General features: G+C 38.3%; 2 protein-coding genes across 4 annotated transcripts; both read right to left on the bottom strand.

Moving 5' to 3' along the window:
* Window positions 1–489: 489 nt before the first annotated feature.
* Window positions 490–9,153, bottom strand: LOC110819449 (DEAD-box ATP-dependent RNA helicase 8). The gene is made up of 10 exons (XM_022048646.2): window positions 8,440–9,153; window positions 5,004–5,064; window positions 3,718–3,952; window positions 3,074–3,312; window positions 2,450–2,701; window positions 2,190–2,370; window positions 1,774–1,862; window positions 1,622–1,695; window positions 1,409–1,528; window positions 490–888 (listed from the first exon to the last, which is right to left on the bottom strand). Exons 1-9 carry the CDS (start codon window positions 8,724–8,726, stop codon window positions 1,450–1,452), a joined length of 1,497 nt encoding a protein of 498 aa, XP_021904338.2. The 5' UTR covers window positions 8,727–9,153; the 3' UTR covers window positions 490–888; window positions 1,409–1,449.
* A 4,397-nt stretch (window positions 9,154–13,550) lies between these two features.
* Window positions 13,551–16,670, bottom strand: LOC148253705 (acetyl-coenzyme A carboxylase carboxyl transferase subunit alpha, chloroplastic-like). 3 transcript variants are annotated; one of them, XM_088220041.1, is made up of 4 exons: window positions 16,529–16,670; window positions 16,392–16,449; window positions 15,235–15,312; window positions 13,551–14,709 (listed from the first exon to the last, which is right to left on the bottom strand). In XM_088220041.1, the coding sequence occupies exons 2-4, from the start codon at window positions 16,392–16,394 to the stop codon at window positions 13,705–13,707; spliced, it is 1,086 nt and encodes a 361-aa protein (XP_088076167.1). In that variant the 5' UTR covers window positions 16,395–16,449; window positions 16,529–16,670; the 3' UTR covers window positions 13,551–13,704. The 3 variants fall into 3 exon arrangements, with proteins under 3 accessions (XP_088076167.1, XP_088076168.1, XP_088076169.1); XM_088220042.1 differs by having other exon boundaries at window positions 16,381–16,449; window positions 16,529–16,669; XM_088220043.1 differs by having other exon boundaries at window positions 16,381–16,449; window positions 16,522–16,561.
* Between the last annotated feature and the right edge of the window lie 8,790 nt (window positions 16,671–25,460).

Below are 25,460 nucleotides of genomic sequence, written 5' to 3'. Positions count from 1 at the left end.
CTTTCTTGACCTTCATTAGGGTGCATTAATTTAAATTTGATTTTGATTTTTTCTGTCCACTGTACCAGTTTGAATTCCACAAAACTGTTAAAATCTTCAGATAAGATCGAAGTTCGGTTATTAAAGAGAAGATTCAACCCATGAACAAATTATTGCCACAAACTACATCTTTATTAATAACTTGATAGAAATATAATACATTCATCAATTAAGTTCAAAAAATAAGATTTTACTCAAAAACTATTGAAGAAAATACCAGCAACCCATTGAATATTTGACTCTAAAATGACTTGATGATTGATGAGCATGAATTACACAGTTCTACTGACGAGCCTGGTCGTGGCCCCAGAGAATAAAGATTACTGGTAAATACAAACAAACTAACACACACGAATTACATCAAGTAAATTAATACACAACCAGTTGCTTGCCTAAAACTGGATGAGCTTCATCGGGGTGGCAATCGAAAAGTCAAATAGAGACAGATAATGTATATAAGGTCTTTATGTCATAGTCTTATTATTAGAACTTAGATAAAGGCGAACAAGCAGCAAACATTTAAGAAATTCTTTGCCACAAACTACATCATTGGAAATTTCACCAGTCATCAAACTAGAAATAGGAGGAGACAATACCAAACCACCTTGTTAATGAAAGAAAAAGCTGGGCCCAGCATCGACCTGGGATTTTCATAAGACCATTTTAACTCACCTACAATCCTGTCAACGACATCTCAGGACCATTAAAATCTGGAAACCAATAAAAACATTCCAGGCAATCCAGGCTAATACGCATACAGCATCAACCATTCATCTTCCCATTAAGAATACCTAATTCTTATATGTGCCATTCACCACACAGATATTGGAGCGCACTCCTTCGCCAAGCCTAAAAGCCATGCAAAAATTAGCATACAGTCAACTTCCATGCCACATTAAGCCAAACAATAATAAAGTATCAAAAAGAGTTTGTATTAGTTCCTCTGTCATAGATAACCACCAGAAATATGAAAGTGCATCAGCCAAATTTATATGTATGTTAATCCCATCCAGACTGTGTTTTTAATTAGGGCCAATTTTTGGTAATTAGAGTTAGTATTACTTCACCACTTCAACATTACAACTAACAACTTTAAATACAATTATTTAACTGTAGTTAAAATCCATTTATCTGGTACTAATAGATTAGGCATCATCTCTGCTGTACGACAATTATGCTTTTACTTGGTTTCTTGTGACAGATGAAAATTCCCCTACTGCTACCTCAAAAAAAAAAAAAATTACAAGATAGCAGAATGTCAACCATGAGCTTCTTTTATTTTTTAACAGCTGAAAACAGAGATATGGCGAGTTCTTTAAGAACAAATGTAGATGACATAAATAGGATGCACTCTATTGTCATCACTCACCAGGCTACCAACTGCAGACAACATAAGATGTCAACCACAAGTTACCGGCAATAAATTGCCTGATCAATATGTGGAGGAATTTGTTTGATTTCAGTTCCAAGTTCTTGCTCAATCCTGTACCTGTTGTACATAGATACATTAACATTTAGATAAACCAGGGGGACGCTAAGTAATAGATCTAAGGTTCTAATCCAAAGCAGAGAAAACACATACAAGTTGAAGCGGTCCTCATAAGTGATCAAATTCACAGCCAAACCAAGATGTCCAAACCTTCCGGACCGACCAACCTGTGCGGGAAATCAATGTCGATAAGACTGAACATACCAATTGAACAACTAAAATGAGAAAAACCATGTCTAACATACTCTGTGCAGATATGTCTCTGAGTTCTTTGGGAAATCAAAGTTAATCACAACATTCACAGCTTGGATGTCTATCCCACGTGTAAACAGATCTGTAACAAGCATTGGTCAATCGTTAGACTAGGGAATTCATTTAATACAACCTTGTGTTAGGTAAATCACTCAAAATAACGGCCAAGAATAAGCACGATATAAATAATAAAACAATAACAGTAAAAATAGCCCAAGATCTCCCACATATGAAGGGCTCGGTAGTTCCTCTAAGAGAAGACCCGGCAAATGAAAACAAGAAGCAGGGTGTAGGAAACAAACACTTCAAATTTTGATACTTTTTCACTCAAGAAGATCCCCCCACCAACATCATACCCAATTCATGAAAACCTAAATGCCTGTATATGTATAATAAGACATCAACACACCAGTACAAACAAGATTCCTGCATGCACCATTGCGGAAATCATGGAACACTCTGTTGCGGTGGTCTTGCAACATCTTTGCATGTATGTAAAAGCAAGAATAACCAAGTTCCGTAATTTTCTTAGCCAACAGTTCTACACGATTCACTGAATTGCAGAAGATGATTGATTGATTGATTTGCAACTGCACATGAACCATAATTATCAATCTTATTCAGACATAAGTCAGTTTAAAGATGATTAAAAGCCAAATGAGATGAAACCTTGGAGAAAAGTGTATTTAGACAGTGGACTTTCTGTCTTTCTTCAACAAAAGCATAATATTGTGTGATACCCTTCAGAGTAAGCTCATCCATAAGATTAATGATATAAGGCTTTTGCAAATATCTATCTTTAAAGTCCTTAACAGTGACAGGAAATGTAGCTGAAAACATCAAAATCTGACGATTAGCTGGGAGAAACCGTATCAGCTGCTCTACAGAAGGTTGAAACTCGGGAGACAAAAGCTTATCAGCCTGAGATATGTAAATACACATCATGTCAGATTTTTTTAAGCTCTCATTGTTAATCACATACAAGCAATCTAATGTTGAATTTATTACACATGCAGACAGCAAGGATTTGACACCAAAATTGGGGTTTCAAGTTAAAACTAAAGAGCCAATTCCTTTGAAATTATTGTTAAACTTTCGAAAGGCTTGAAGGAGCTTTTTAAATGAACTAACAGTAAGCTGCATAAGGAAAAAACACAAATAGAATTGACTTCCAGTTGCTTGTCAAATAATTAACTTCCTCACATGAAACATGGAATGGATATAAATAGAAACGATTATCTGGACATACTACACAATGGGTAAGTTTACCATTGCTAAGATGCCAACACTTACCTCATCCATAACAAGCATGGAACAATCTTTCAAAATGCAAACACCTTTTTTTGCAAGATCTAATATTCTTCCAGGAGTTCCAACAAGCAAATGGACTGGTTGATATAAACGCATGATATCATCCTTCAGACTTGTACCACCTGTGGTCACCATGATTTGAATTTTCAAATGCTTGCCAAGCTCCTTACAGACTTGTGATGTCTGAAGAGCCAATTCTCGAGTTGGAACAAGGATAACAACTGCATAAAAAACTTACATCAGCCAGAGCCCAAAAGAAGAAAAAAAATTGACTAAGAAAATTTCAGATTTGTAAATAGCCTGCAATATACTGAGAGTAATATGGGAAACGCAACGCCAAAGGAAGAAGATATGAAGTTTCCAGGTTTACTATTTCAAAATTGGGCAGTCAGTCATAAATCAAAACTAGAGTTTAACTGAGGGCATATAACTGAAATGCCATAAATTCTTTTTAGAGAAAAAATGAGATAATTATTGTTCCCGCATAATAAAACCATCTAGAATTGTGTTCAAACCAAATTTTAATTCACTTTATGTCATGATAAAAATCACAAAAATGACATCAAACAACTATTCTAATCATATAGAAACAGAGAAGAAAAATTTACAGATATCACGGACCAAACCTTGAATAACATTGTTATCTTGATCAATTTTTTCCAAGGCAGGAATACAAAATGCAGCTGTCTTCCCAGTCCCGTTTTTAGCCCTTGCAAGAATATCACTACCAGTTAAAGCAATTGGAATACTTTCTTCCTGAATTGGGGATGGCCTCTCAAAACCCTTTTCGTATATTCCCATAAGAAGTTCGCGTTTCAGAAAATAATCCTCAAATTCATTCCCTTTGGTGGCTGTCACATCCTGCAGAAAATATTACAAAATGAAGATTAAGAAAATCTAGAACATCATCATGGCTACTTAAGGATGCGTTCAACAAGTGCATTGCATGTTCTTCAAGAAATTTCCCAAGTGATAATAAAAAAATGTCTAGGTGTTAGAAAATAGAAATTTTAATTTTAGAATACAGCAGTTTTCCACAGGTACAGAGAGTTATGGGACCTTCAAACAGCATCCTGTCCACCTCATGTTTAGCAACATGAGATACAACAACAGTCAGCTGAGTCAGATTTCAGTACCAAGTGCTTGGACAATAAGGTAGAGAGCTGCGGGTTAGTGAATGAAATGATTGATAAGACAATCACTGGAGGAAGTTCATCAGAGTCTTTACTCAAAGAACCAAAAGCTAAATGATCATCAAGGGAGGCTGAAGGCAGAATTGCAAAAATGCTACGACTTTTAAACGAGCAAGCTCAGTGACAGGGAAAAGAAATAGAATACATTAGGGGTTGGAAGACGAATCAATAGCAACATAATCGCAATATGTTAGGGCTCAGTCTGAGGGCAACAGGGTTAAATATCAGAAGTTTACTAAGAGTGGAGGAAAATGCAAAAATAGTTACAAACCTCAAACGAGTCACGTACCGACAGCTTGGGTGTCATGTCAAGAAAATGGACCTTGGCTTAGTCAGGAAGAGCTAATGGTCATCAAAAGAAGATGGATATGAGGTCAACCAGAGGCCTATAACCATGGGAGGCCAAAGGTGAAAATACAACATATAAGTTAAACTTTTACCTAATGTGTAGGGGCATTCTGTAGTCATCAAGAATATCTCTGGGAGCAATTTGTATTGGGTGAATAAGGATAAGAATATGAAAGTCTCCCTGCTCCATTCCCGACTAACCATACCAGCCTACACCCTTTAAAGGAAACAACAATCTAAAGAATGGAAAATAAATGCAAATGCAATGGCGAAGTTTATTCAATATTAAAAGAGGGGTTCAAGAGAAACATAAAGATGAATATCTTCTTGAGAAAAAAAAATAGAGACATATTAATCACCCACAACCATACCTCTGTTTTATAGCGAGTATCAGGTGGTGGTATCTTTAGCCTAGCCTTCCAATCCTGTGCACTGAAGATAGACAGACATTTAATACATGAACAAGTTTATAGTAACAAATTACTAAAACAAATTCCCCTGAAAAAGATCAAAAGATCTATTCTTTTCCAAATCACAAATTAATTGTTTTATGAAAAGTAGCAGTAAAAGTATGAGAAAACAAATGGCAAACAACCTCGTACTATATTTTTTTATATATCACAATCAAATCGCTATGCAGAGTAGCAATTAGAAGTATGAACAAAAACATAGAAACTAAGCTTTGTATCTTGGTTGGAGAATATTCTATGAATTAGAAGAATTTTTTTTTTTTTTTTTGAGATAAGAACTAGAAGAATTTATATAGATGCAAGCTGTCATTATTTATCTGAAGAAATAAAGTACTCATATTAGGACAAGCTATTACGTTTTATCAAGTTTAATTCTCGAGTTCCCAGGTTTTAAAAGAAGATATTAGATGGGTGAATTACAGCATCAAGTTCACTCGTGCCATGGGTTTTAAAGCATCAAATCTGAAAAGACACTGGGAGGACTAATAAGCCTCACTGAACTAAGAGAGAACCCCAACTGTATTGCAATCAACTCCTAAACCTACTCCAAGCCCCAAAAAACCAAATTGCACGTGTGTGTGCATGTTCGTCTCTTGCAAACTCATGAGACACCCTTGTATAAAGATATGCTACCAGTGGGCATTTTTTGCTTGCACCAGGGCATCCTTTACAGGCCAGACCGAGCTTAACACCTGGAACTTTCCTGATGTATAATGGAGTAACTCTAGATTGCCTAAATAGATCAGAGATCGTAATTCTATTAGCTATAAAACTATTATACTACCTAGGAGTCTATTATTATAATTCTAGAAACTTCAGGATTTTAAACATATTAGTATTTAGTTTTCCTATTTGTATTACACTTATTATTTTCCAACACTATTAATACTGTTATTTCTTGGTTTAACCATATTTAATAGAGATTACTAAGGAAACATTATAAAGATATTTTGAATCTCACTTTCTGATACGTATTCAGTTATTCAAAAATGCTCTGAGATCTTCTCAAATTTCTAGTTGTGTGATGCAATCAAATTATTAAATATGATATTTAAGACTTTTTAAATGTGATGTCCAAGAAACCCAATGAATGATATTTAAATTTTTATCCTCAAATTCCTAACTAGGAAATTAACCCTATTCTGTCCTACGTCAGATGGAATGTAAGCTTAAAAAAATACTAAATTCAAAATCTCAAAACCCTATATCTAAACAACCCCGAACCATATGGAAGAAAAACACATAGAAAATTGCAAAAAGAAAGACAACCAAAAATCTACAAACCATGACCTAGTCTACTTGTCACCGTTCTAGATCACAGTCACCAGTGGGAGTTTATCAACATAGCCGCCAACACCAGTTTTAGAACACTTTAACAGGCAAACCAGAAGCCTTGCTGCAAAACTCTATCAAAAAATGATAAGTCATTCAACAAAAGCCTGCGGTCATCTAGTGACAAAAAGATGGTGCATGAGCTACACACATGCCCAGCCATGAGTAACGCTTGCTTGATCTGAAGTATTCTAGTCGAACACTCATTCAAAGAAACCCACAGCTCAGTTTCTTAGCAGCACAATTGGAGACAATGCAAAACACCATCATATACAATTTACGAAGAACAGGATACCTACGAATTGCACAAGTAACGCTACCAATCCAAAATTCAAAAGTTGCCCAAGCCACTGACAGAAAACAATTGAAGGTAATGCTAAAAATATTAGCAAGAAGGAAAATATCATAGCTTCTGAGTTTAATGGACAAAGAGATCCCGACTTCTTCCTCGAGTAGCTTAACTATATGAAAAAATACTTTAATTTGTATGACATACCATATGAATGAAGGGTCAGATTTGCAAAAATAAATTTGGTTGGACACACAAAGTTATAATGATACAACATTATTGAGAATATAACAAAGAGACAAATAGCAATCTAAAATGGGATTTACCTCCAAACTACTTTGACAAACTTCAGTCTTACCATTTTAATTCAAGGCAACGTGTTAATTAAGAGCTGCTATTTGAATAATTAAAGATTCGGAGTCAGTTAATGGAAGAAGATAGTCAATATGCATCCCAAATCAAGGGAGGATTAACAACTGATATGAAAAAAGAGTTAACTCAACACCTCCTGTAACCATAGCACAAACTTACAATGCTGCCATTGACATGGAAGAATATTAGAAAATCCACTTCCAAAAACATTTGAGTTTCAGGTCAGGGAATCCACTCCTAAATATACCTTTGGATCAGAAGGTGTGTTCAAGAATGGTCAATGTCAATTTCAAGACTCCTTCTAAAGCTACGGAAATTGTCTGTTTTAGTTGTACACGTAGACATGGGTTACAAATGGCCAAAGAAGAATAACTTGCATGTTGGAATGAAATAAAAGTGAAGATGAAAGGAAAAGATGGTGGTTATCCTATAATAATGACGGTTTACCTCCTAGTGGACAAGTAAATACCTCTCTTTCGACTGTGTAGAGTGCATATCCTTAGACCCAAAAGTCAAAGAGCAAGAAAAACCACCACGTGTTCCTATTGCTCAAGATTTTTCTCCAAAAGACAACTCTACGGAAGTACCACGTAAGGATAAACTTGACAAACCAATTGGCCAATATATTGATCAAACCTTCCTGCCAGGATTTCACATTTCTAAATGATTATGTTCCCAAATTTTTTGGCATTAACGAGAATGATAAGGACAAAGATTTTCTGATTCTATTAGTATTACTATTTCTTAGTTCAATCACACTTAATAAAGGTTGCCTAGAAAATATCTTCATAATCTCACTTTTAGATATAATTCAGTTACTCAATAAAATACTCTCAGAATTTCTCAAACTTGTTGTTTGATGCAATCAAACCATTAAGTCTGATGCTTAAGACTACGTCTAAAAAGCCTCAAGTTAAATGTCTACATTTTTATCACCAAATCTGTAAGTAGTCAAATTCACTCTAGGCTAACGGAATGATAAATCACAAGGTTGCCATTGCCCCCCTAATTCTAATATTTAACCCACTTTCACCTAGTAAAATTTTGCTTTCAAAAGTCGATATCACCGGAAAACTTGGTCATTCTAAAACTCCCGCTTACAACTCAACACACTCGGATAGACAATGTCTTTCTTATACGCAGGAAATACACGGAGAAAGCCCTTCAAGAGAAATAGGATCCTCCGAATTCACAACAAGGGCAAGAGGATCCTCCGCATTCACAACCGCGCCACCAGCAGGAAACAAAATAATAAACCGAAAAATACATTCATACAAAATACATATATAAGCCCGAACAAACATAAATGCAAATATATGTCAAAAAGCGTAAAATGGAACTCACTTAGGGTCAACTGCTTCAGATTGAACGGTCTTTTCGACCTCATCAACTGCGGCGTCGTTGCTGTTTCCAACCAACTGAGCCCGCCTGAGCCACTGCTGCTGCTGATGGTGTTGGTGTTGTTGTTGTTGTTGCTGCTGATGTTGGTGTTGAAACTGCTGATGATTCTGCGCAAATCCCCGTTGCACGTACTGCTGCTGTGGCTGAGTCCTAGACTGAAAGCTAGGATTCGCATTCACGGCCCCGCGGCCTGCACCGATCCCTGGAGGATATCTCCCTCTACTATTCATCGCACCCTACCGATATCAAAATCGAAGAAAGAAAACCCTAACTAACAAACAACCTATACAGAATAACCTAGAGAGAAATCGAAATTAGGGTTTCTCGCAAGGGCTAAACTCCAGGAAATATTAACAAAATCTAGGGCCAACAAAACGGAATGGGTAACAAGCTAGGGTTTGCGGGTTGATAGGATCGAAAATTGGGAGGTAAAATAGACGAGAACCGAGCACCTGATCTCCGGAAAAAGAAATGAATGCTGTAACTTATGGAAGAAGAAATGAGTGGAGGGAATTGAAGGATTGGATTAGTTTCCTTTTCGGAAGAGAGAAACAGAGAGGAAACGGGGGGGGAGATGGGGGTTTAAGTGAAAATGGAGGAAGGAGAAGGAGTGGTTAATTTCTCATTGGGTTGCAGCGAAGGAAATGACGTATGCACCGTTTTTAGGGCGTCAATGGATTTTCCCCATTTTTAATAAAATAATTTGCTCGATGACCCTCCGCTTTTTAGTTATTCCCGAAATCACCGACTTTATTTTTTCTTTTAAATTATATAAAACTCTTTAACATATGTTTCTTTTAACATATTTATACTTTATTCATTTATTTTTTCTTCTCACCGCTTTTTTTATATTTTAATTTTAATTTTATATTTTGTTTTTAGTTGAGAATATTTTATTCTAAAATTATTTATTTAATTTTTTTTTTGTAATTTTTATTCAGTTTTTCTTTTACATTAATCTTTTATTTTATTTATTTCATAATTTTATTAATTATTATTTTAATTGTTTTTTTTATCATTTTTATGTTTTCTACTTTATTTATTTTCACATTTTTTCTAATTTTTTAGTTTATTTTTGGATTTTTATTTGATTAAAAAATTAGTAATTTTCTATTTTTTTTTCTCAAAATTAATGTCTTAGAAACTTATAATTTTCTCAAACAAAAATAAATAATGTTCCTATTTATTGGTAAAGTCATACCATATGTATGCTCTATATCTGTCATATAACATTTATGTTTATCATATAACAAATTTAGGTTACATGGATTTCTTTCATTTTTAATTTTTTTTAATAAAAATTACTAAACTACTTTTGTTCATGCTATATATTTTTTATCTTATAAATATTTATTTTTATTAATTATTTTATTTTTAAATTTTTATAAAATATAATGTAATACCCACAAATTTTTTGTGGTGATTAAATAATTAATAAATATAAATTTTATTAATTTATTTTATTTTATTATATTTTATTTTATTTTATTTAGAGTAAAAAATGAAATAAAATTGATAGAGAATTTAATTGAAAATAATTTTAAAAAAATGGATGAAAATTTGGGTTATTGGGGTATTTTTGAAAAAAAATCAGAAAATAGAGGCCAAAACGTAATTTTGAGAAGTTTCGCCACGTCAGACGTCGGTCAGCAGCCCTGACCAACCAGGACGCACCAAGTGGCAGAGACGCTGACGCAGGAGGCCGCTGGGAGGGGGGGCCACGTGGGCGATCCGCGTGCCCGCGATCGAACGGCTGAGGTCCGTTCCCGCGCGCACGGACGACCTGGATGCACTCCCTCCCAAACGGAACGGCCACATTCAAACACGATCAGACGGTCCAAAGTGAATCGCGATGGACGGTCCAGATTGAATCGCAATGAATGCTCACTCCCTATTTAATCCCGATCGGATGGTTCAGATCAAATACGATAGACGGCCCAGATCAAAAGCGGATGGATATAAATAACCCTCATCCGCACCAAACCCTAACCCTAGCCGCCAGAACCCCTCGTTGGAGAAGCCAACCCAGCCGCTGGGGAGCCGACCGCTGCCACCTGCCGCCGCACCAGAATCCTTTCCAACCGCCAAAAAAGGTAAAAACTCCCCCTTTTGCACGAAATTCAATTTTAAGCTTACCATGGCCAAATCGGAGTGAAAAGACCAGCCAATTGGCCAAAAAACACCGACGAATCCCGGCGCCGCCGCCGCAGAGAATTTCACATTTTCTCGTAAAATTTCTACCATTGTGATCACCATTTTCTTCTCTATAGGTTAACCGAAGCAAAATACCCAACCTAACGTGAGTCGGAAGAGCTGCCGCACCAGAGAGCCCCGCCGCCGGTGAGTTTTAGTTTTTCGTATTTTTTCGACCAACTGAGATCCTTTAACGTGTTTGCTCGCAGGAATCGATGCAAAATCAGTCAAATTCGATTGAAAATAGCCGAAAACGGCCGACCCGAGGCTAACTACCATCGCCAGAGCACGGCGGAGCCGCTGTGCTGGATTTCTAAAATTGGCCGAGTAGGCCCTATGACTGATTTTAGTTTTATTTGGAATATTTGTAGGTACTATTAACGTGTTTCAATTTTCGGTGAAAAATTCAGAGAACCTAGGAACTGCCCGTAGGTAAAGTAAACCGTTTAGCTTTTCGGGCGTCAAATCGAGTAAGGATCCCTCACCTTACTCCCTATCATATAACTGAATATTAAATAAATAATAATATGATATTTTGTATAACTTTAGAAAATGTGCAAAATTGATTACAGATTGCTAATGGAGGCAGAATCAGAGATTCTCTACTGTTGTTTTGTGGATTGTTTTACAGTTTAAATGCATGATAGTACCTTATTAATTGATTTTATAGCTTTGAATGCATATATAGTTTATTTTATGTGTTTACTGCTGAATCGAGAAAAAAGAATGTTAAACGGTAAAAATTGTGTGATGAAATTAATAGATGAAATAACAGCCTTACTGGATATCTTGGAAGATGATGGACGGACCGGGTACGTAGGGAACCTTACCGTGAACGTTGTCTCATACCGGACGGGATATATGGACGACCTCTTTCACCCTTATACCGGACGAAGTATTAAAGTTTGATAAATTGGCACTCATACCGGGCAGGGTATGAGAACGGCCCATAATTGAGAATGATAAATGAAATAGTTCATGTGTAAGGGGGGCATCCCTATGAGCTCCCATGGATACCAGCATGCTGGTGAAAAGGGTGGTAGTTATTGTTTGGTTTATTGATAATAGATATGGATTTATAACATGTACTATGATGGCTGATTATGCATGAGATATTGGTCTGTATGATATTATTGTTTTTACAAGTTGTTTTCATAGATTTCACGATAGTAAGTGAACGAAAAATAATTTTATGATTGATAAATGAATTTGCTAAATTTAATGTTCCATTAGTGGTTTTCGATTTTATACCAATTTTTACTTTTGTGTCGGTGATATAGTATGATATCATTACTGGATTAGTGTAGCTTATCCTTTATTTAACCATTTCAGATCAAGAGAACTAGGTTCTAAATCCCAATCCGTAAGAAGATTGCGAGTAAGTGCTATATATTTTCTATTTTCCATTTATTTCCTTATTTTTTGTGTTTCTTTCAAAGAATGAATTTTGTAATGTTGTTTAGTACTTTTAAGTTATTGTGTAAGGAATGTAAATCTTAACCTTTTATTTCACTTCCGCACTTAGGTTATTATATATTTTCTTTGACTATTTTCGAAGCCGTTATATATATTTATAGTAAAAATCATTAATTTAGAGCGAAACACAAGTTCTATCTCGTTTATTATTATAAGAGTGTCTAAAATTTTTTTAAAAAAAATTATTTGATTTTTATGTCAATATATCGATAATTTTGACCAACATTAATCACAAGAAATAAATTAGATCTTTTGATATTTTAAAATGCTACAAGTAATATTAACCTTACTATTTATTAATTAATTTCATCTCATGTGACAATTTGATGAAAATAAACAACAACATGATAAACAAATAAGTGGCAATAAAAAAATGTAAGAAGAACATAAAATATGCACATATATTTATTGTATTTTAAAACTTTATTATACCAAATAAAATAATAAAAGAATTGGCTGTGATTATTTTTTGTTTTTAACAAAATATGAACTTAGTTCTAATTATACTAAATTTTAAAGATTTCCATCTAATTTGTCATTGTTTTAACTAAAACATAGTATATATAGTTCTAAATTTTAACAATGTTTAAACTAAATGATCTATTTTATTCATATTACTCTTATTTTAATAATTAAATAAATATAATTAATTTATTAATCTTAATATTTATTATTTTTAATGAACGACTATTTTTAGTAATACTTTTAAAATTTATAATACAAACTACAGTCACTCAAACACCACTAAATGGTTTAAATTAATTTTTTTGCAAAAAAATGACATTTTGCATAATTACCGAAATGATAAAAAGTGGGCGTCGATGCAAGATAAAAAAAATAAAACAAAATTAATATATCGTGTAGCTATAATAAAAAATGGAGGTCATACTTTAAAATACCATATGAACTAGATGATAAATTGCATAATTTTTCAATAGTTAATGAAAATTAAAATACAAAACAACAGACATAATGATATGTTAAATATAGAGACATTATAAATTCGGTAACCAATTCTTATAGCCTTAAATTATAATGCATTTTAGTGTTACTTTTTAAGTCTTTATAAAATTACTGACCAATTATTTATTTGTAACTTATTGTAATTTAGTCCATGTAATTTCAATTACATATTCCATGGTTACAATAGACGTTTTACTCTATAACACATTAGCTCAATGATGAAATTTCCTTATCTCATCTCTCATACAATAAATATTTAATTCCTAAGACAGTAAATCAACGATCCAACCTCTCTTAACATTATATTAAACAGGCTTTCCCTTTTACTCAATTTGCCCACCTACAACATGACATTCTCCGACTGTATACGCTATAGAATATAAACTGATGGACTCTTTCTTAGAATCCGACTGCAAAGCAGATGAAAATAAATATTGAATACATATATATATATATACACGAGGAAATCATATGCAAAAAACAAATAAGTATTGAGACAGTACATAGATTGGTCCAGCATTATGAAACTGCATGGATATACTATATTTCTCCTCCTCTACGACAGTAAGTTGTGTTTTACCATCTTCCATTTTCAGCAACTGTCTTTTCTTCAATACCATTTCCTGAGGAGGATGCCGATTCCATTCTTATATTCTCAAGCTTCTCCTTCAATCCGGTGATATCTAAAGCAGAAAGGATATCTTTTCTGATCTCTGCTTCCATTTTTTCTACTTTCTCTGAACTAGACCCTCTAGCTATCTCTGCCTTCAACTCCTCTATTCTCCCACGAAGACCTGAAACGTTTATCGCTCTCTCGATTTCATGGGAAATCTCTTTGTTCACATTTGCTATCTTCTCATGCAATTCTGAAGGCAGAGTTGACATCTTCCTGTTAGTCAACCCAACAATTTCCAGGTTAGCTGACTTCAAAACCTCCATCAGCTCTTTTTTAGTGTTAACTACTTCCTCTAGGAGATCCTTATCCAATGAATCTCCTTCTGACACCTTCTCTTGAGCAGCTCTCAGATGTTCCAGTTTTGTCTTAACCTCAGCTGGAACTTGCTTATTAATTTCAGCTTTCAGTTTCTCACTTCTCTCTTTCGCCTCAATGACCCTGCTAACCGTGTTTAGCTTTTCAAGCTTCTGTTTTAAACCCAGATAAGCCCCTGGCCGCAACAAATTTTGTTTAAACTTCTGCATTATTTTCTCCACTTTCGCCTGCAAATTGGGATTAAGTGGTTGATCTGGGAGTCTTGATAACTCCAACTTAAGTGATTTGAGTTCCTCTTGCAAGCCCATTGAAATGAATGCTTTAGTAATCTCCTTATCTACATCTTCCTTGAGCTTTTCAATTGCCTGGGTAGTGATTGGATCATATGGCACCTTTGCATCTAAAATCTTCCCTTTTAGGTTCTCAAGCTCTGACTCTAAATCAGCAGCCTTAAGCATGTTGACCTCAGAAGGCTTCATGTTCCGTTTTCTCTCCGGGTCCACAGGGATGCCTTCCTGGAATCCCCCAATTGACCGAAATTTTAGCATCCTGTGGCGGAGCAGGTCTTCCGTGTCCATATTTGTCAGTTCCTATGTTCATTCAATATTGTATTTAACCAATGGATAACTGGGAAAACCATGCAAATTAAAGATTGATGAACCAAAAGATGAAGACAGCACTTACAAAAAAAAATGAATCAGTGGGATTTAAAAAGAAAACTCCTTTTCTCTAAGCTTGACATTATGCAATCCATTTTAATGGAAGAAAAGGGTGATGCTACAAAGAATGAGAGAGTAAACTATTACTGTCCAACTGTTCCAGTAAAAGAATTTTTTGTTCTCCTAAAGAAATTCCAGGGAAGGGGACAGATTCTGACAAATAGATAATCGCAAGTTTTTGCCACATCACAAGATGCAATCTCATATGAGAAATGCCTCCCACAGAAACATATATAACTAGTATGAGAATGCAAGAAACCAGAATGGAAGTTATTCAATTATGGAATAAAATCTGAATCCCCAGATGCCTGCAAATAAGATTTAACTTTTAAAATTATACTTTATAATTAAATTTATTTGCAATTTTGGGTTGGTATCTTATGAAGTAACACTTACTTCCATGGCCTGAGAGACTGCAAGCTTAATTTGCTGGGAAGTCCAGAAAGGATCTGTATGTGCACCACCTAGAGGCTCCTGTGAATGATAGAAGCTATGTCAATGGTAACAAAAAGGGAGCACTAATGATACCAGAAACTTAAGAAGCTATAATTTTTTTTTTTTTGACATAAAAAGTATGAAGTGTAAAATTAATATAGGCACCAAAAGAGTCCCACTGATGTACCAAAGAATTTACATATATACCAACTTGTCAATAAGGTCCCTTAAATCTTCCATCAACTGTGGAGAATGACCCAATAACAAAAAAATCAAGAATTTGGAATTATCTATTTTTAAGCAATTATAATTATTGTTCTATTAGAATATGAGACAGTAGAGCTTGTATAATTTATGAATAAATTGTCTCAGTATCTATTCATGTGTAATAAGTATCCTATATACAGCATGTTACAAGTGGTAGAGTCCTAGTGTTACAATATTCTAATATTACAGTACAAAAGTTAGTTTTATAACTGAACAAAAGAACAAGTTTATTTACTTCCAGGAAGAGCTTGTTATGTCTTTCTCTTATCTTTAGTTATCCCTTTAGAACTTGGGCACTGCAACTCCATGGAATAATTTCGAAAATGACCAAAGATAGTATATTCTTTTATCCCATATATGAAGAGTAAAATACAGTTAAATGGCTTTCTTAACTCAGTTCCTTTAAAATATTTGTCTAAGATTATTGGATTCCATGAAAAGCAACAGATTTTGGAGGCAAATTTAAACTCTTCACATCTATTAGTAAATATTTGACATTGCAATGATTGCACGTGTTCCCATCAGTTATTTGTTATCCCAAAATAGTTGAAGTTATTAATAGTTAAATTCTAGGCATTACTCAATGGGTTACTGCATCATTTGACAAAATGAAAATCTATAAGATAACCAAATATCACAAAGATTAGCTGATACAGAATTCCTATTCTGCCAGCCAAGCTTTAATCAATATAGAAAAAGAAGAGCCAATTCTACTTTTTTATTGGGAAACAGTTCCTACAATTCACCTGTAATCTTAAAATGGCTAATCTCAAAAAACAAATGTTGGAAAAATCAGAAACCACACATTTCAAGAAAATAGATAAAGATTGAAGGGCTTACAGGTATTATACCATCAGCAATTTTGAGTCTGTAATGTTCTTGTGCTGTTATTCTTAGTTTTTCAGCAGCCTGTACAAATTAAAACAAAAATATGAATAAGGAAAGTGGCCTATTTTCTCAAATCTGACTAAAGAAAGTTACCTTTTACCTTAGGAGCTGCCTGGGAAGATTTCCACAAGATTGCGGCACATGCTTCAGGACTGCTCAGAGAAACAGTGTAATACCCGTAATTAATTTTAAAAATTTAAAATTAACGTATAAAATATAATTTTTTTAGTTTATGAATTTTATTTAATGTAAAAATTAAAAAAAATAGGTGAAAAATGAAATTGAAAACAATTTTTAAAAAAAATTGTACAAATTTGGGTTCTGAGAGTGTTCTTGAAAGAAAAATCGGAAATTAAAGGTCAAAACGCAATTTAAGAAAAATGTATCACGTAAAACAGCTCAGTCAGCAGCCCCGACAATTTGGAGCGCGCTGCGTGGCAAGGTATGCTAACGCGGTGCCACGCGGGAGACCACGCTGGCAATCTACATGCCCGCGAATAGACGGTCCGGAATTGTTCCCGCGCGCGTGAACGATCCGGATCCGTTCCCTCCTCAAGCGCGATCATATGGTCCAAATTCATTTCTTATTTAAATGTGATCAGACGGTCAAGATCAAACGTGATGGACTGCCCAGATTAAAAAGAGACAAATATAAATATCTCACTTCACATCGAACCTTAACCCTACCCGTCAGAGAAGAACCAGTCGCCGGGAGAGAGAGCTGACCGCAGTCCGCCGCCGCGTTGTAGCCACCTCTGACCGCCAAAAGAGGTAAAAAAAAATTCATTCGCTCGAAATTCGATTTTAAACACCCCATGACTAAATCGGAGTAAAAGAACTAGCGGATGAACCGGAAACCGCGGGTAAAGCCCGGCAGCTCCGCCACGGAAAAAATAAAAAACCACATCTGATGAGGCCATTCCTGATTCCCGTTTCGTGCGATTTTTTCACCATTGTATTCACCATTTTGTTTCCCACAAGTTGACCGAAGAAAAACACCCAACTGCGAAAGTGAACCGGCGGAGCCGCCGCATCGGAAAACCCCGTTGCCGATAAGCTTCTGTGTTTCGACTTTTTCGGCCAACCGAGATCCCTTAACGTGTTTTCTTGAAAAGATGAGTACAAAACCAGCCAAAACTGGCCGAAAACAGTCAATCGCGGCGGCGGCCAGAATTTCAAAATTGGCCGAAAGAGAGTTTTAACACCGGCTTTGGGTTTTTTGGGGTATTTTTAGGTGCTTGAAACATGTTTTAATCGAAAAAAATTCAGGGAACCCAGTGACCGCCAGTAGGCACTGTTGAAAGTTTAACATTCGGACACTGATTCGAGTAAGAATCCCTCACCCTATTCCTTGTTACGGAATTGAAGGTTAATTATAAATAATTTGGTATTTTGTACAATTTAGAAAATTTCGATAATTAATCACAGATTACTAATGGAACCAAAATCGATTATTATTCATTGTTGATCCTGTTTGATTGATTTTATTGTTTCAAATGTATAATATTACATTGGAGTTGGTATAATGATTCAGTTGCACTTCCTTGATGCATTTATTGCTTGTTTTGCGTTATTTACAGTTAAATTGTGAAACTGAAAATTAAATGTAAACGAAAAATTATTTGATTAAGTGAGTGAATGAATGGTAACCTTACTGGATATCCTGAAAGATGGTGGACGGACTGGGTACATAGGGAACCCTACCGTGAACGTTGTCTCACACCGGACGAAATATCGAGAATTAGTATTTTGACGCTCATACTGGATGGGGTATGGGGACGATCCGTTTCACTCTTATACCGGACGGGGTATTGAGAAATAATATTTCTGGTGCTCATACTGGACAAGGTATGAGAACTACCGGTTAATTGACAATGTTGAATAAGGATTTACGCGTAGTAAGGACATATTTATGAACCCCCATGGACACCAGTAGACAAGTTAAAAGAGAAAGTTGTTGTTTTGATTAAATGAATATGAGATTATGATATTATTTGTGTTATTGTCTTTATAGGTCAGTTTTGAAAATTTTGCTACGGTAAATATGTAATAAATGATTTTATTTATGATAAATGAATTTATTTCAATTAAAAAATCTATTAGTTATTTTCATGATTTTTACTAACCTTCATTTTTGTATTGGTGAGTAGTGTGACATTCTTACTGAGGTAGTGTAACTCACTCTTTCATTAACCGTTTCAGATCAAGATAAATAAGATTCAAATTCCGATTCATAAGAGGGTTGCGAATAGAATGCCCACCTGTTTACTTTTCATTTATTTCTTTGATTTTTCGTTTTTTTTTTAAAAAGGTCATTCGCGTAACTCTATTAAGTATTCTGAATTATTGTGTAAGGAATGTAAACACTAACCTATTATTTTGCGTCCGCATTCAATTTATAATTTATTTTTTTTTAAGTTTCGAATCGTTACAAATAGTCAGAACAAGCATTTATTATAGAATTCTCGACTGGGGAACCCTTCGACAAACCGGCGGTAATAACCCGCCATCCCTAGGAAACTGCGAATTTCCTTAACTGTTGTCAGCCTTTTCCAACCAAGTACCGCTTCAACCTTTTCGGGGTTCACCGACACCCCTTCCTTCGATATAACATGTCCTAGGAAGGCGGTTTGCTCGAGCCAAAATCCACACTTGCTCAACTTTGCATACAACTTCTTTTCCCTGAGTACCTGGAGGACTTGGGCAAGATGATGAGCATGTTCTTCTCTACTTTTTGAGTAGACTAAGATATCATCGATGAACACGATGACAATTTATCCAAAAACTCTCTGAAGATTCTGTTCATTAGATCCATAAAGATGGCCGGGGCGTTGGTTAGCCCAAACGGCATAACCAGGAACTCATAGTGTCCGTACCTGGTTCGGAATGTCGTCTTGGGGATGTTTTCTGCTCTCACTTTTACCTGATGGTAACCTGATCGTAGATCTATTTTAGAAAAGACCTGTGCACCCTGCAACTGATCGAAAAGGTCATCAATCCGGGGAAGAGGGTACTTGTTTTTTTTTTTTTAATTGTTACCTTGTTTATCCTTCTATAATCAATACACAGTCTCAACGTTCCATCCCTTTTTTTTTTTTTTTTGCAAAAGTAACCCTGGCACCCCATGGGGAAATGCTGTGTCTAATGAAGCCACTGTTTTGTAGCTCAGTGATTTGTTTCCTTAGCTCTTCCATCTCGATGCGGCTCATTTGGTAAGGAGCTACCGAGATGGGTTGGGTTCCTGGCTGTAAGTCTATGGTGAACTCGACCTCTCTGTCCCCTGGTAGACCGGGCAGTTCATCCGGAAATACGTCTAGAAAGTCTCGGACTACTGGAATCTCTTGGATACAAACTTCTTTCTTGGGTTTACCTAGTTAGGGAAATACAATATTAAGGCACTGGGAATTAAGAAGAAAAGAATTTGTCATTAGGGAAAATCAGTACCGAATAATTCTATTAACTTGTAAATGGCTCCTCGTTGGGAGGATTAAGTACAATCTTTTTGTTAAAGCAATCTATAGTGGCGTGATACACCGCTAGCCAATCCATTCCTAGGATTACATCAAAATCCCATGTGTCTAACCCTATCAGGTCTACCCTCAATTTCCTATCTGCTATCTCCACGGCACATGCCCTGTAGACAACCTCTCCTAGCAATGTCTCCCCTACTAGCATGTAGGAGGCAATGGCAGCCCTCTGCTCAAGAACTACTCCCAAGGTCTCGAAAGCTCTTTCAGTCTCTGCCAGCTAGTATTGGGCCTCTTCAAAAGAGGATCCCCCTGCAAAAGTAGAAGGGTTCAGTCTTCTGTACCTCTCTATGAAGCCGGGGTCGATCAAGGAAGTAGCGGGGTCCCGAAGTAGAGGAACTTGGGCCGGCTGAGGGTTAACTGGGGGACCCTGTGGTGGCACCTACTGATGTGGTGGGGGTACTGGAATGTGCTGTGGCGGCGCCTGCTGGTACCGTGGCTGTGGTACAGGGTCGTACCGCGGCTGTGGCGCCGGGTGGTACTGTGGAGGAACAGGCTCCTGCCGGGGTGGCTCGAGATCAGCCTACTGTAGCGGGGGCTCAACCTGCGCTAGCGGAGGAGGTCCGGGTAACTCCCTTCTCTCCTCTTGCCTTTGCTGGGCAGTTACGAGAGCCTCCACCATCTCAAATAGTCTGTCTAAATCCTCCCGAAGCGAATTATCTTGGGCCGCTTGGTTTAGTGGGGGGCCTTCCTCTCCTCATTCCCGTGTACTCGTCTTCACAAGTAATGATTGAGTAACGATATATCGATGAGTATTACTCTAAGGCACTATTGTGTAAGGGATGGGTCCGAGGAAATGCGGCTCTGATACCAACTGTAACGGCCCCGTAAATATTAAAATGAAATGAGTATTTAAATATATCAAATGCGGAAGCGAGATCAAAATTTCAGTTAACATCCCTTACACGAAAAACCAGAAACGTACTTAAAATATAAAAGATTAAACTAACTAAGAGAGAAACTCGAAAATAAAACTATGAGTATGACTACAGAGTCTCTAGGTATCCCCTTCGTCATCCTCCTGCGGAACGGGCTCGGGAACCATGTCTTCCTGATCTGAAATGGTTAAATAAGGAGTGAGCTACACTAGCCCAGTAAGAACATCACGATATCTCACCGTCACGGAGGTAAAGGTGGGTAGAAAAACACAAAAGACCAATGGAGCACAATTTACAATAAACTCGTTTATTAACATGAAAACCTTTACCATCCACTTACCTTGGTGGAATTTATGAAAACAATATGAGAAAAACAATAACATCATCATAATCATTTAATAATCTAAGCTGTAAAACATAACACTTATCACGCCTCTTGTAATTCAATCATTGTACAACATATCCATTTTTCTCATTTACCAGCCTACTAGTATCCGTGGGGGTCCATAGGGGTTCCGCTACCCGTTAACCTTTAACATTCATAATTAGTTTCCAGGGCCGTCCCCATACCCCGTCCGGTATGGGCGCCAAAACCATGAACCTCAATACCCCGTCCGGTATGAGGGTGAAACGGGCCGTCCCCATACCCCGTCCGGTATGGGCGCCAAAACCATAAACCTCAATACCCCGTCCGGTATGAGGGTGAAACGGGCCGTCCCCATACCCCGTCCGGTATGGGCGCCAAAACCATAAGATCTCCATACCCCGTCCGGCATGTGAGACCACAATCCCGGTAGGGTTCCCTACGGACCCGGTCCGTCCACCATCTCCCAGGATATCTAGTCAGGCTGACCCCCATAATACAATTATCAGTCTATACAATCTTTCATTTTCCTTTTCCTCAATCAACATCATCAATTCACTTTTAAACAAGCAAATCGTAATTCATACCAACAGACAACATACAATATCAATTCTTCAGTCATTCAACCCATAATTAATAAAACAGTAATATATGCATTCGAAACTATAAAATGAACACATCAAACCCCATAATGCATTTAAAGCTGTAAAACAGTGTAAAACAGGCCAAATAACAGTAAATCATCAATCACACTAGACTCGGGCTCCATTAGCAACCTTAAGCAATTTCACACATGCGTTAATTCAAGAAATACCGTTTTATCATTTTGAACTTTAATACCGTGATAGGAAATAGGGTGAGGGGTCCTTACTTATTTTCGGGATCCGAATACGATTCACAGTGCGCCTGCAGGCTGTCCCTAATTTTCCCTGAATTTTTCCCGGGGAACTGAAACACGCTAACAGTACCTGCACGTGTTCCAAAAAAATCCAAATTAGGCCCAGGGCCTCTTTCGGCCCAAATCGCAACTCCGGCACGGCGGCTCCGCCGTGCTCCGGCGACGGCGCCGCCGCTGGCGGCGGCGAGTCGCCTCGGGTTGACTGTTTTCGGCCGTTTTTGGCCGAATTCGGCCACACTCGCATTGGTCCTTGTCAGAAAACAACCCTAGGGCCCTCGGGGGGCCAAAAAATCACGGAAAAGCGGAGCTTACCGGCGGCGGCGCTCTCGGGTACGGCGACTCTCCGGCGAAGTTCGTGTTTTGGTGATTTGGCTTCGGTCAACCTGTAGAGAAAAGAATGGTGATCACGGTGATATAAAAATTGCATCGAACGGAGGCCGGGAAGGGCCTCGTCGGAGGCAAAAACCGAGAGGGGGCGCGGCGGTGCCGCTGGGCTTCGGCCGCGTATTCCGGCCGTTTGGCCGGGATTTCGGCTTCGATTTGGCCATAGGAGGAATCAGTGGGGAAAAACGAGTCGGGGGTATGAAATTTACCTCGATCGGCGGTCGGAAATTTCCCCGGTGCGGCGGCGAGTGGCGGCGGGTGGCGGCGGTCGGCCTCTGGTTCGTCTTCTCCGGCGAGCGGCTGGCGGCTAGGGTTTGTGGTCTGGTGTGGAGGTTCTATTTATAACCCCTTGCCTTTTGATCACAGCCGTTCATTTTGTTTTAATCTGGGCCGTTCGTTTTTGATTGAATCTGGGCCGTCCGTGCGATTGAATCTGGGCCGTCCGATCGCGTGATTGATCTGGGCCGTCGGATCGCACCCACGCGGATCGCCAACGTGGCTCCTTTCGGAGTGACGCGATCTTGCCACGTGGCAGGCACTGGTTGGCCGGGACTGCTGACGTGGCTGCTGACGCAGCTGCTGACGTGGCCCCCCTTCTTTTTTTTTTTTTTTTTTTTTTTTTTTTTTTTTTTTTTTTTTTTTTTTTCTTCCCCTCCTTCTTTCCGGGTGCTACAACTCTCCCCCCCATAAAGAAATTTGGTCCCCAAATTTGCCTCATTACTCTTGATCAAACAGATGAGGATATTGGGCCCTAAATTCTGATTCCAGCTCCCAAGTCGCCTCCCTAGGCGTGTGGTTCTGCCACAAGACTTTTACAAATGATATTTCCCGGTTACGGAGTATTCTGCTTTCTCGGTCTGTGATACTGACCGGTACTTCTTCATAAGACAAGTCCTCTCGGAGTGAAAGCGGTTCATGAGCCACGACATGAGAAGGGTCCGGATTGTACTTGCGCAGCATGGATACATGAAACACATTGTGAACCCGGGAGAGCTCAGGGGGCAGTGCAAGTCTGTAGGCAGTGGTACCAATCTTGTCTAAGATTTCAAAGGGTCCAATGTATCTGGGGTTTAATTTTCCCCTTCTGCCGAACCTACTAATTCCCTTGAAGGGGGTGACTTTAAGAAACACACGGTCACCTTTCTCAAAGGCCAGGTCTCTCCTCCGGGTATCAGCATAGCTCTTTTGCCTACTCTGAGCTGTCTGGATGTTCTTCTTGATCTTAACTATCTTGGACGTGGTTTCTTCCACCAAATCCGGGCCAAACAATCTTCTATCGCCCACTTCCTCCCAACAAATCGGTGACCTGCACGGACGCCCGTATAGCGCCTCGTATGGGGCCATGCCGATGCTTGCTTGGTAACTGTTGTTGTAGGCAAACTCTATCAGGGGTAGGTGGTCGTCCCAATGGCCTCCGGAGTCAAGGACACAAGCTCGGAGCATATCCTCCAGTGTACGGATTGTCCTCTCTGATTGTCCATCGGTTTGGGGGTGGAAGGCAGTACTAAGGGACAGCTTTGTTCCCATAGCTTGCTGGAAACTATTCCAGAACCGAGAAGTGAATCTGGGATCCCTGTCGGACACCACTGTTACTGGGACCCCATGCAGTCTGACTATTTCCCGGACATACATTCTTGCCAACTTGTCCAACGAATCAGTCATTCTGATGGCCAGGAAGTGGGAAGACTTAGTGAGTCGGTCAACAATTACCCATATGGCATCGTGTCCCGATCGTGCCTTGGGTAGTCCCGATACGAAGTCCATGGTGATGTGTTCCCACTTCCATTCTGGAATCGGTAAAGGCTGAAGCAACCCCCCTGGGCGTTGATGTTCTGCCTTGACCTGCTGACATACCAAGCACTTAGATACAAAGTCGGCTATATCTCTCTTCATCCCATTCCACCAGAATCGGGGTCGCATAGTTTGGTACATTTTTGTACTTCCTGGATGCATGGCGAACCTTGAACTATGGGACTCTGTCATGATGTCTCTTTTTAATTCATTGTCGTCTGGGACACACATTCTGTCCTTGAAACGAATCAATCCGTCGGCAGAGATCTGAAATTCTGAGTTTACTCCTTGTTCTGCATCCTTCTTGCGGTTTACTAGGGCGGGGTCGACTGACTGGGCTTCCTTTATTCTTTGGATTAACTCGGGTTGGACTGCTAGGTGGCTCAAACATGTGGCCCTCTTCAGATCTTGCAGTCGAACCTGCTGCGTAGCCTCAATGGACCTGCATTCCGAAACCATCAGATGGGCTAGGGTGCCTGCACTCTTCCTGCTGAGGGCATCGGCTACTACGTTGCCCTTACCTGGATGGTATAGGATGTCACAATCATAGTCCTTGAGGAGTTCCATCCACCTTCTCTGACGCATGTTGAGATCCTTCTGAGTGAAGATGTGCTTCAAGCTCTTATGATCGGTGTAGATCTGAAAGGTCTCTCCATACAAATAATGGCGCCAGATTTTCAAGGCGTGTATGATTGCGGCAAGCTCCAAGTCATGGGTAGGATAGTTCTTCTCATGATTCTTTAGCTGTCTAGACCCATATGCTATAACCTTTCCATGCTGCATCAGGACACAACCCAGGCCCAGATAGGAGGCATCACTATAAACTGTATACCCTCCTGATCCGCTCGGTAGAGCCAGCACGGGTGCAGTAGTCAGTCGCTTCTTCAATTCTGAAAAACTCCTTTCGCAGTTCTCATTCCAATCAAACTTTGCATTCTTCTTTGTGAGTCGGGTTAGAGGGGCCGCTAGACTGGGGAACCCTTCGACAAACCGGCGGTAATAACCCGCCATCCCTAGGAAACTGCGAATTTCCTTAACTGTTGTCAGCCTTTTCCAACCAAGTACCGCTTCAACCTTTTCGGGGTTCACCGACACCCCTTCCTTCGATATAACATGTCCTAGGAAGGCGGTTTGCTCGAGCCAAAATCCACACTTGCTCAACTTTGCATACAACTTCTTTTCCCTGAGTA

The sequence above is a fragment of the Carica papaya genome, chromosome 5 (genome assembly GCF_054855325.1).
Source record: "Carica papaya isolate Zhongbai chromosome 5, ASM5485532v1, whole genome shotgun sequence".
NCBI lineage: Eukaryota > Viridiplantae > Streptophyta > Magnoliopsida > Brassicales > Caricaceae > Carica > Carica papaya.
Note: the sequence above shows the minus strand (reverse complement) of the source record. Positions and strands in the feature narration are given on the sequence as shown.

Coding starts and splice junctions, on each gene's coding strand:
- LOC110819449 (XM_022048646.2), bottom strand. CDS start 8,726: ATGAATAGTAGAGGGAGATATCCTCCAGGGATCGGTGCAGGCCGCGGG. Junction 1,863..2,189: donor CAGGAATCTTGTTTGTACTG/GTGTGTTGATGT, acceptor TGCTTGTTACAG/ATCTGTTTACACGTGGGATA. Junction 1,696..1,773: donor CAGAGACATATCTGCACAGA/GTATGTTAGACA, acceptor TTTCCCGCACAG/GTTGGTCGGTCCGGAAGGTT.
- LOC148253705 (XM_088220041.1), bottom strand. Junction 14,710..15,234: donor CAGTCTCTCAGGCCATGGAA/GTAAGTGTTACT, acceptor GAATGAACATAG/GAACTGACAAATATGGACAC.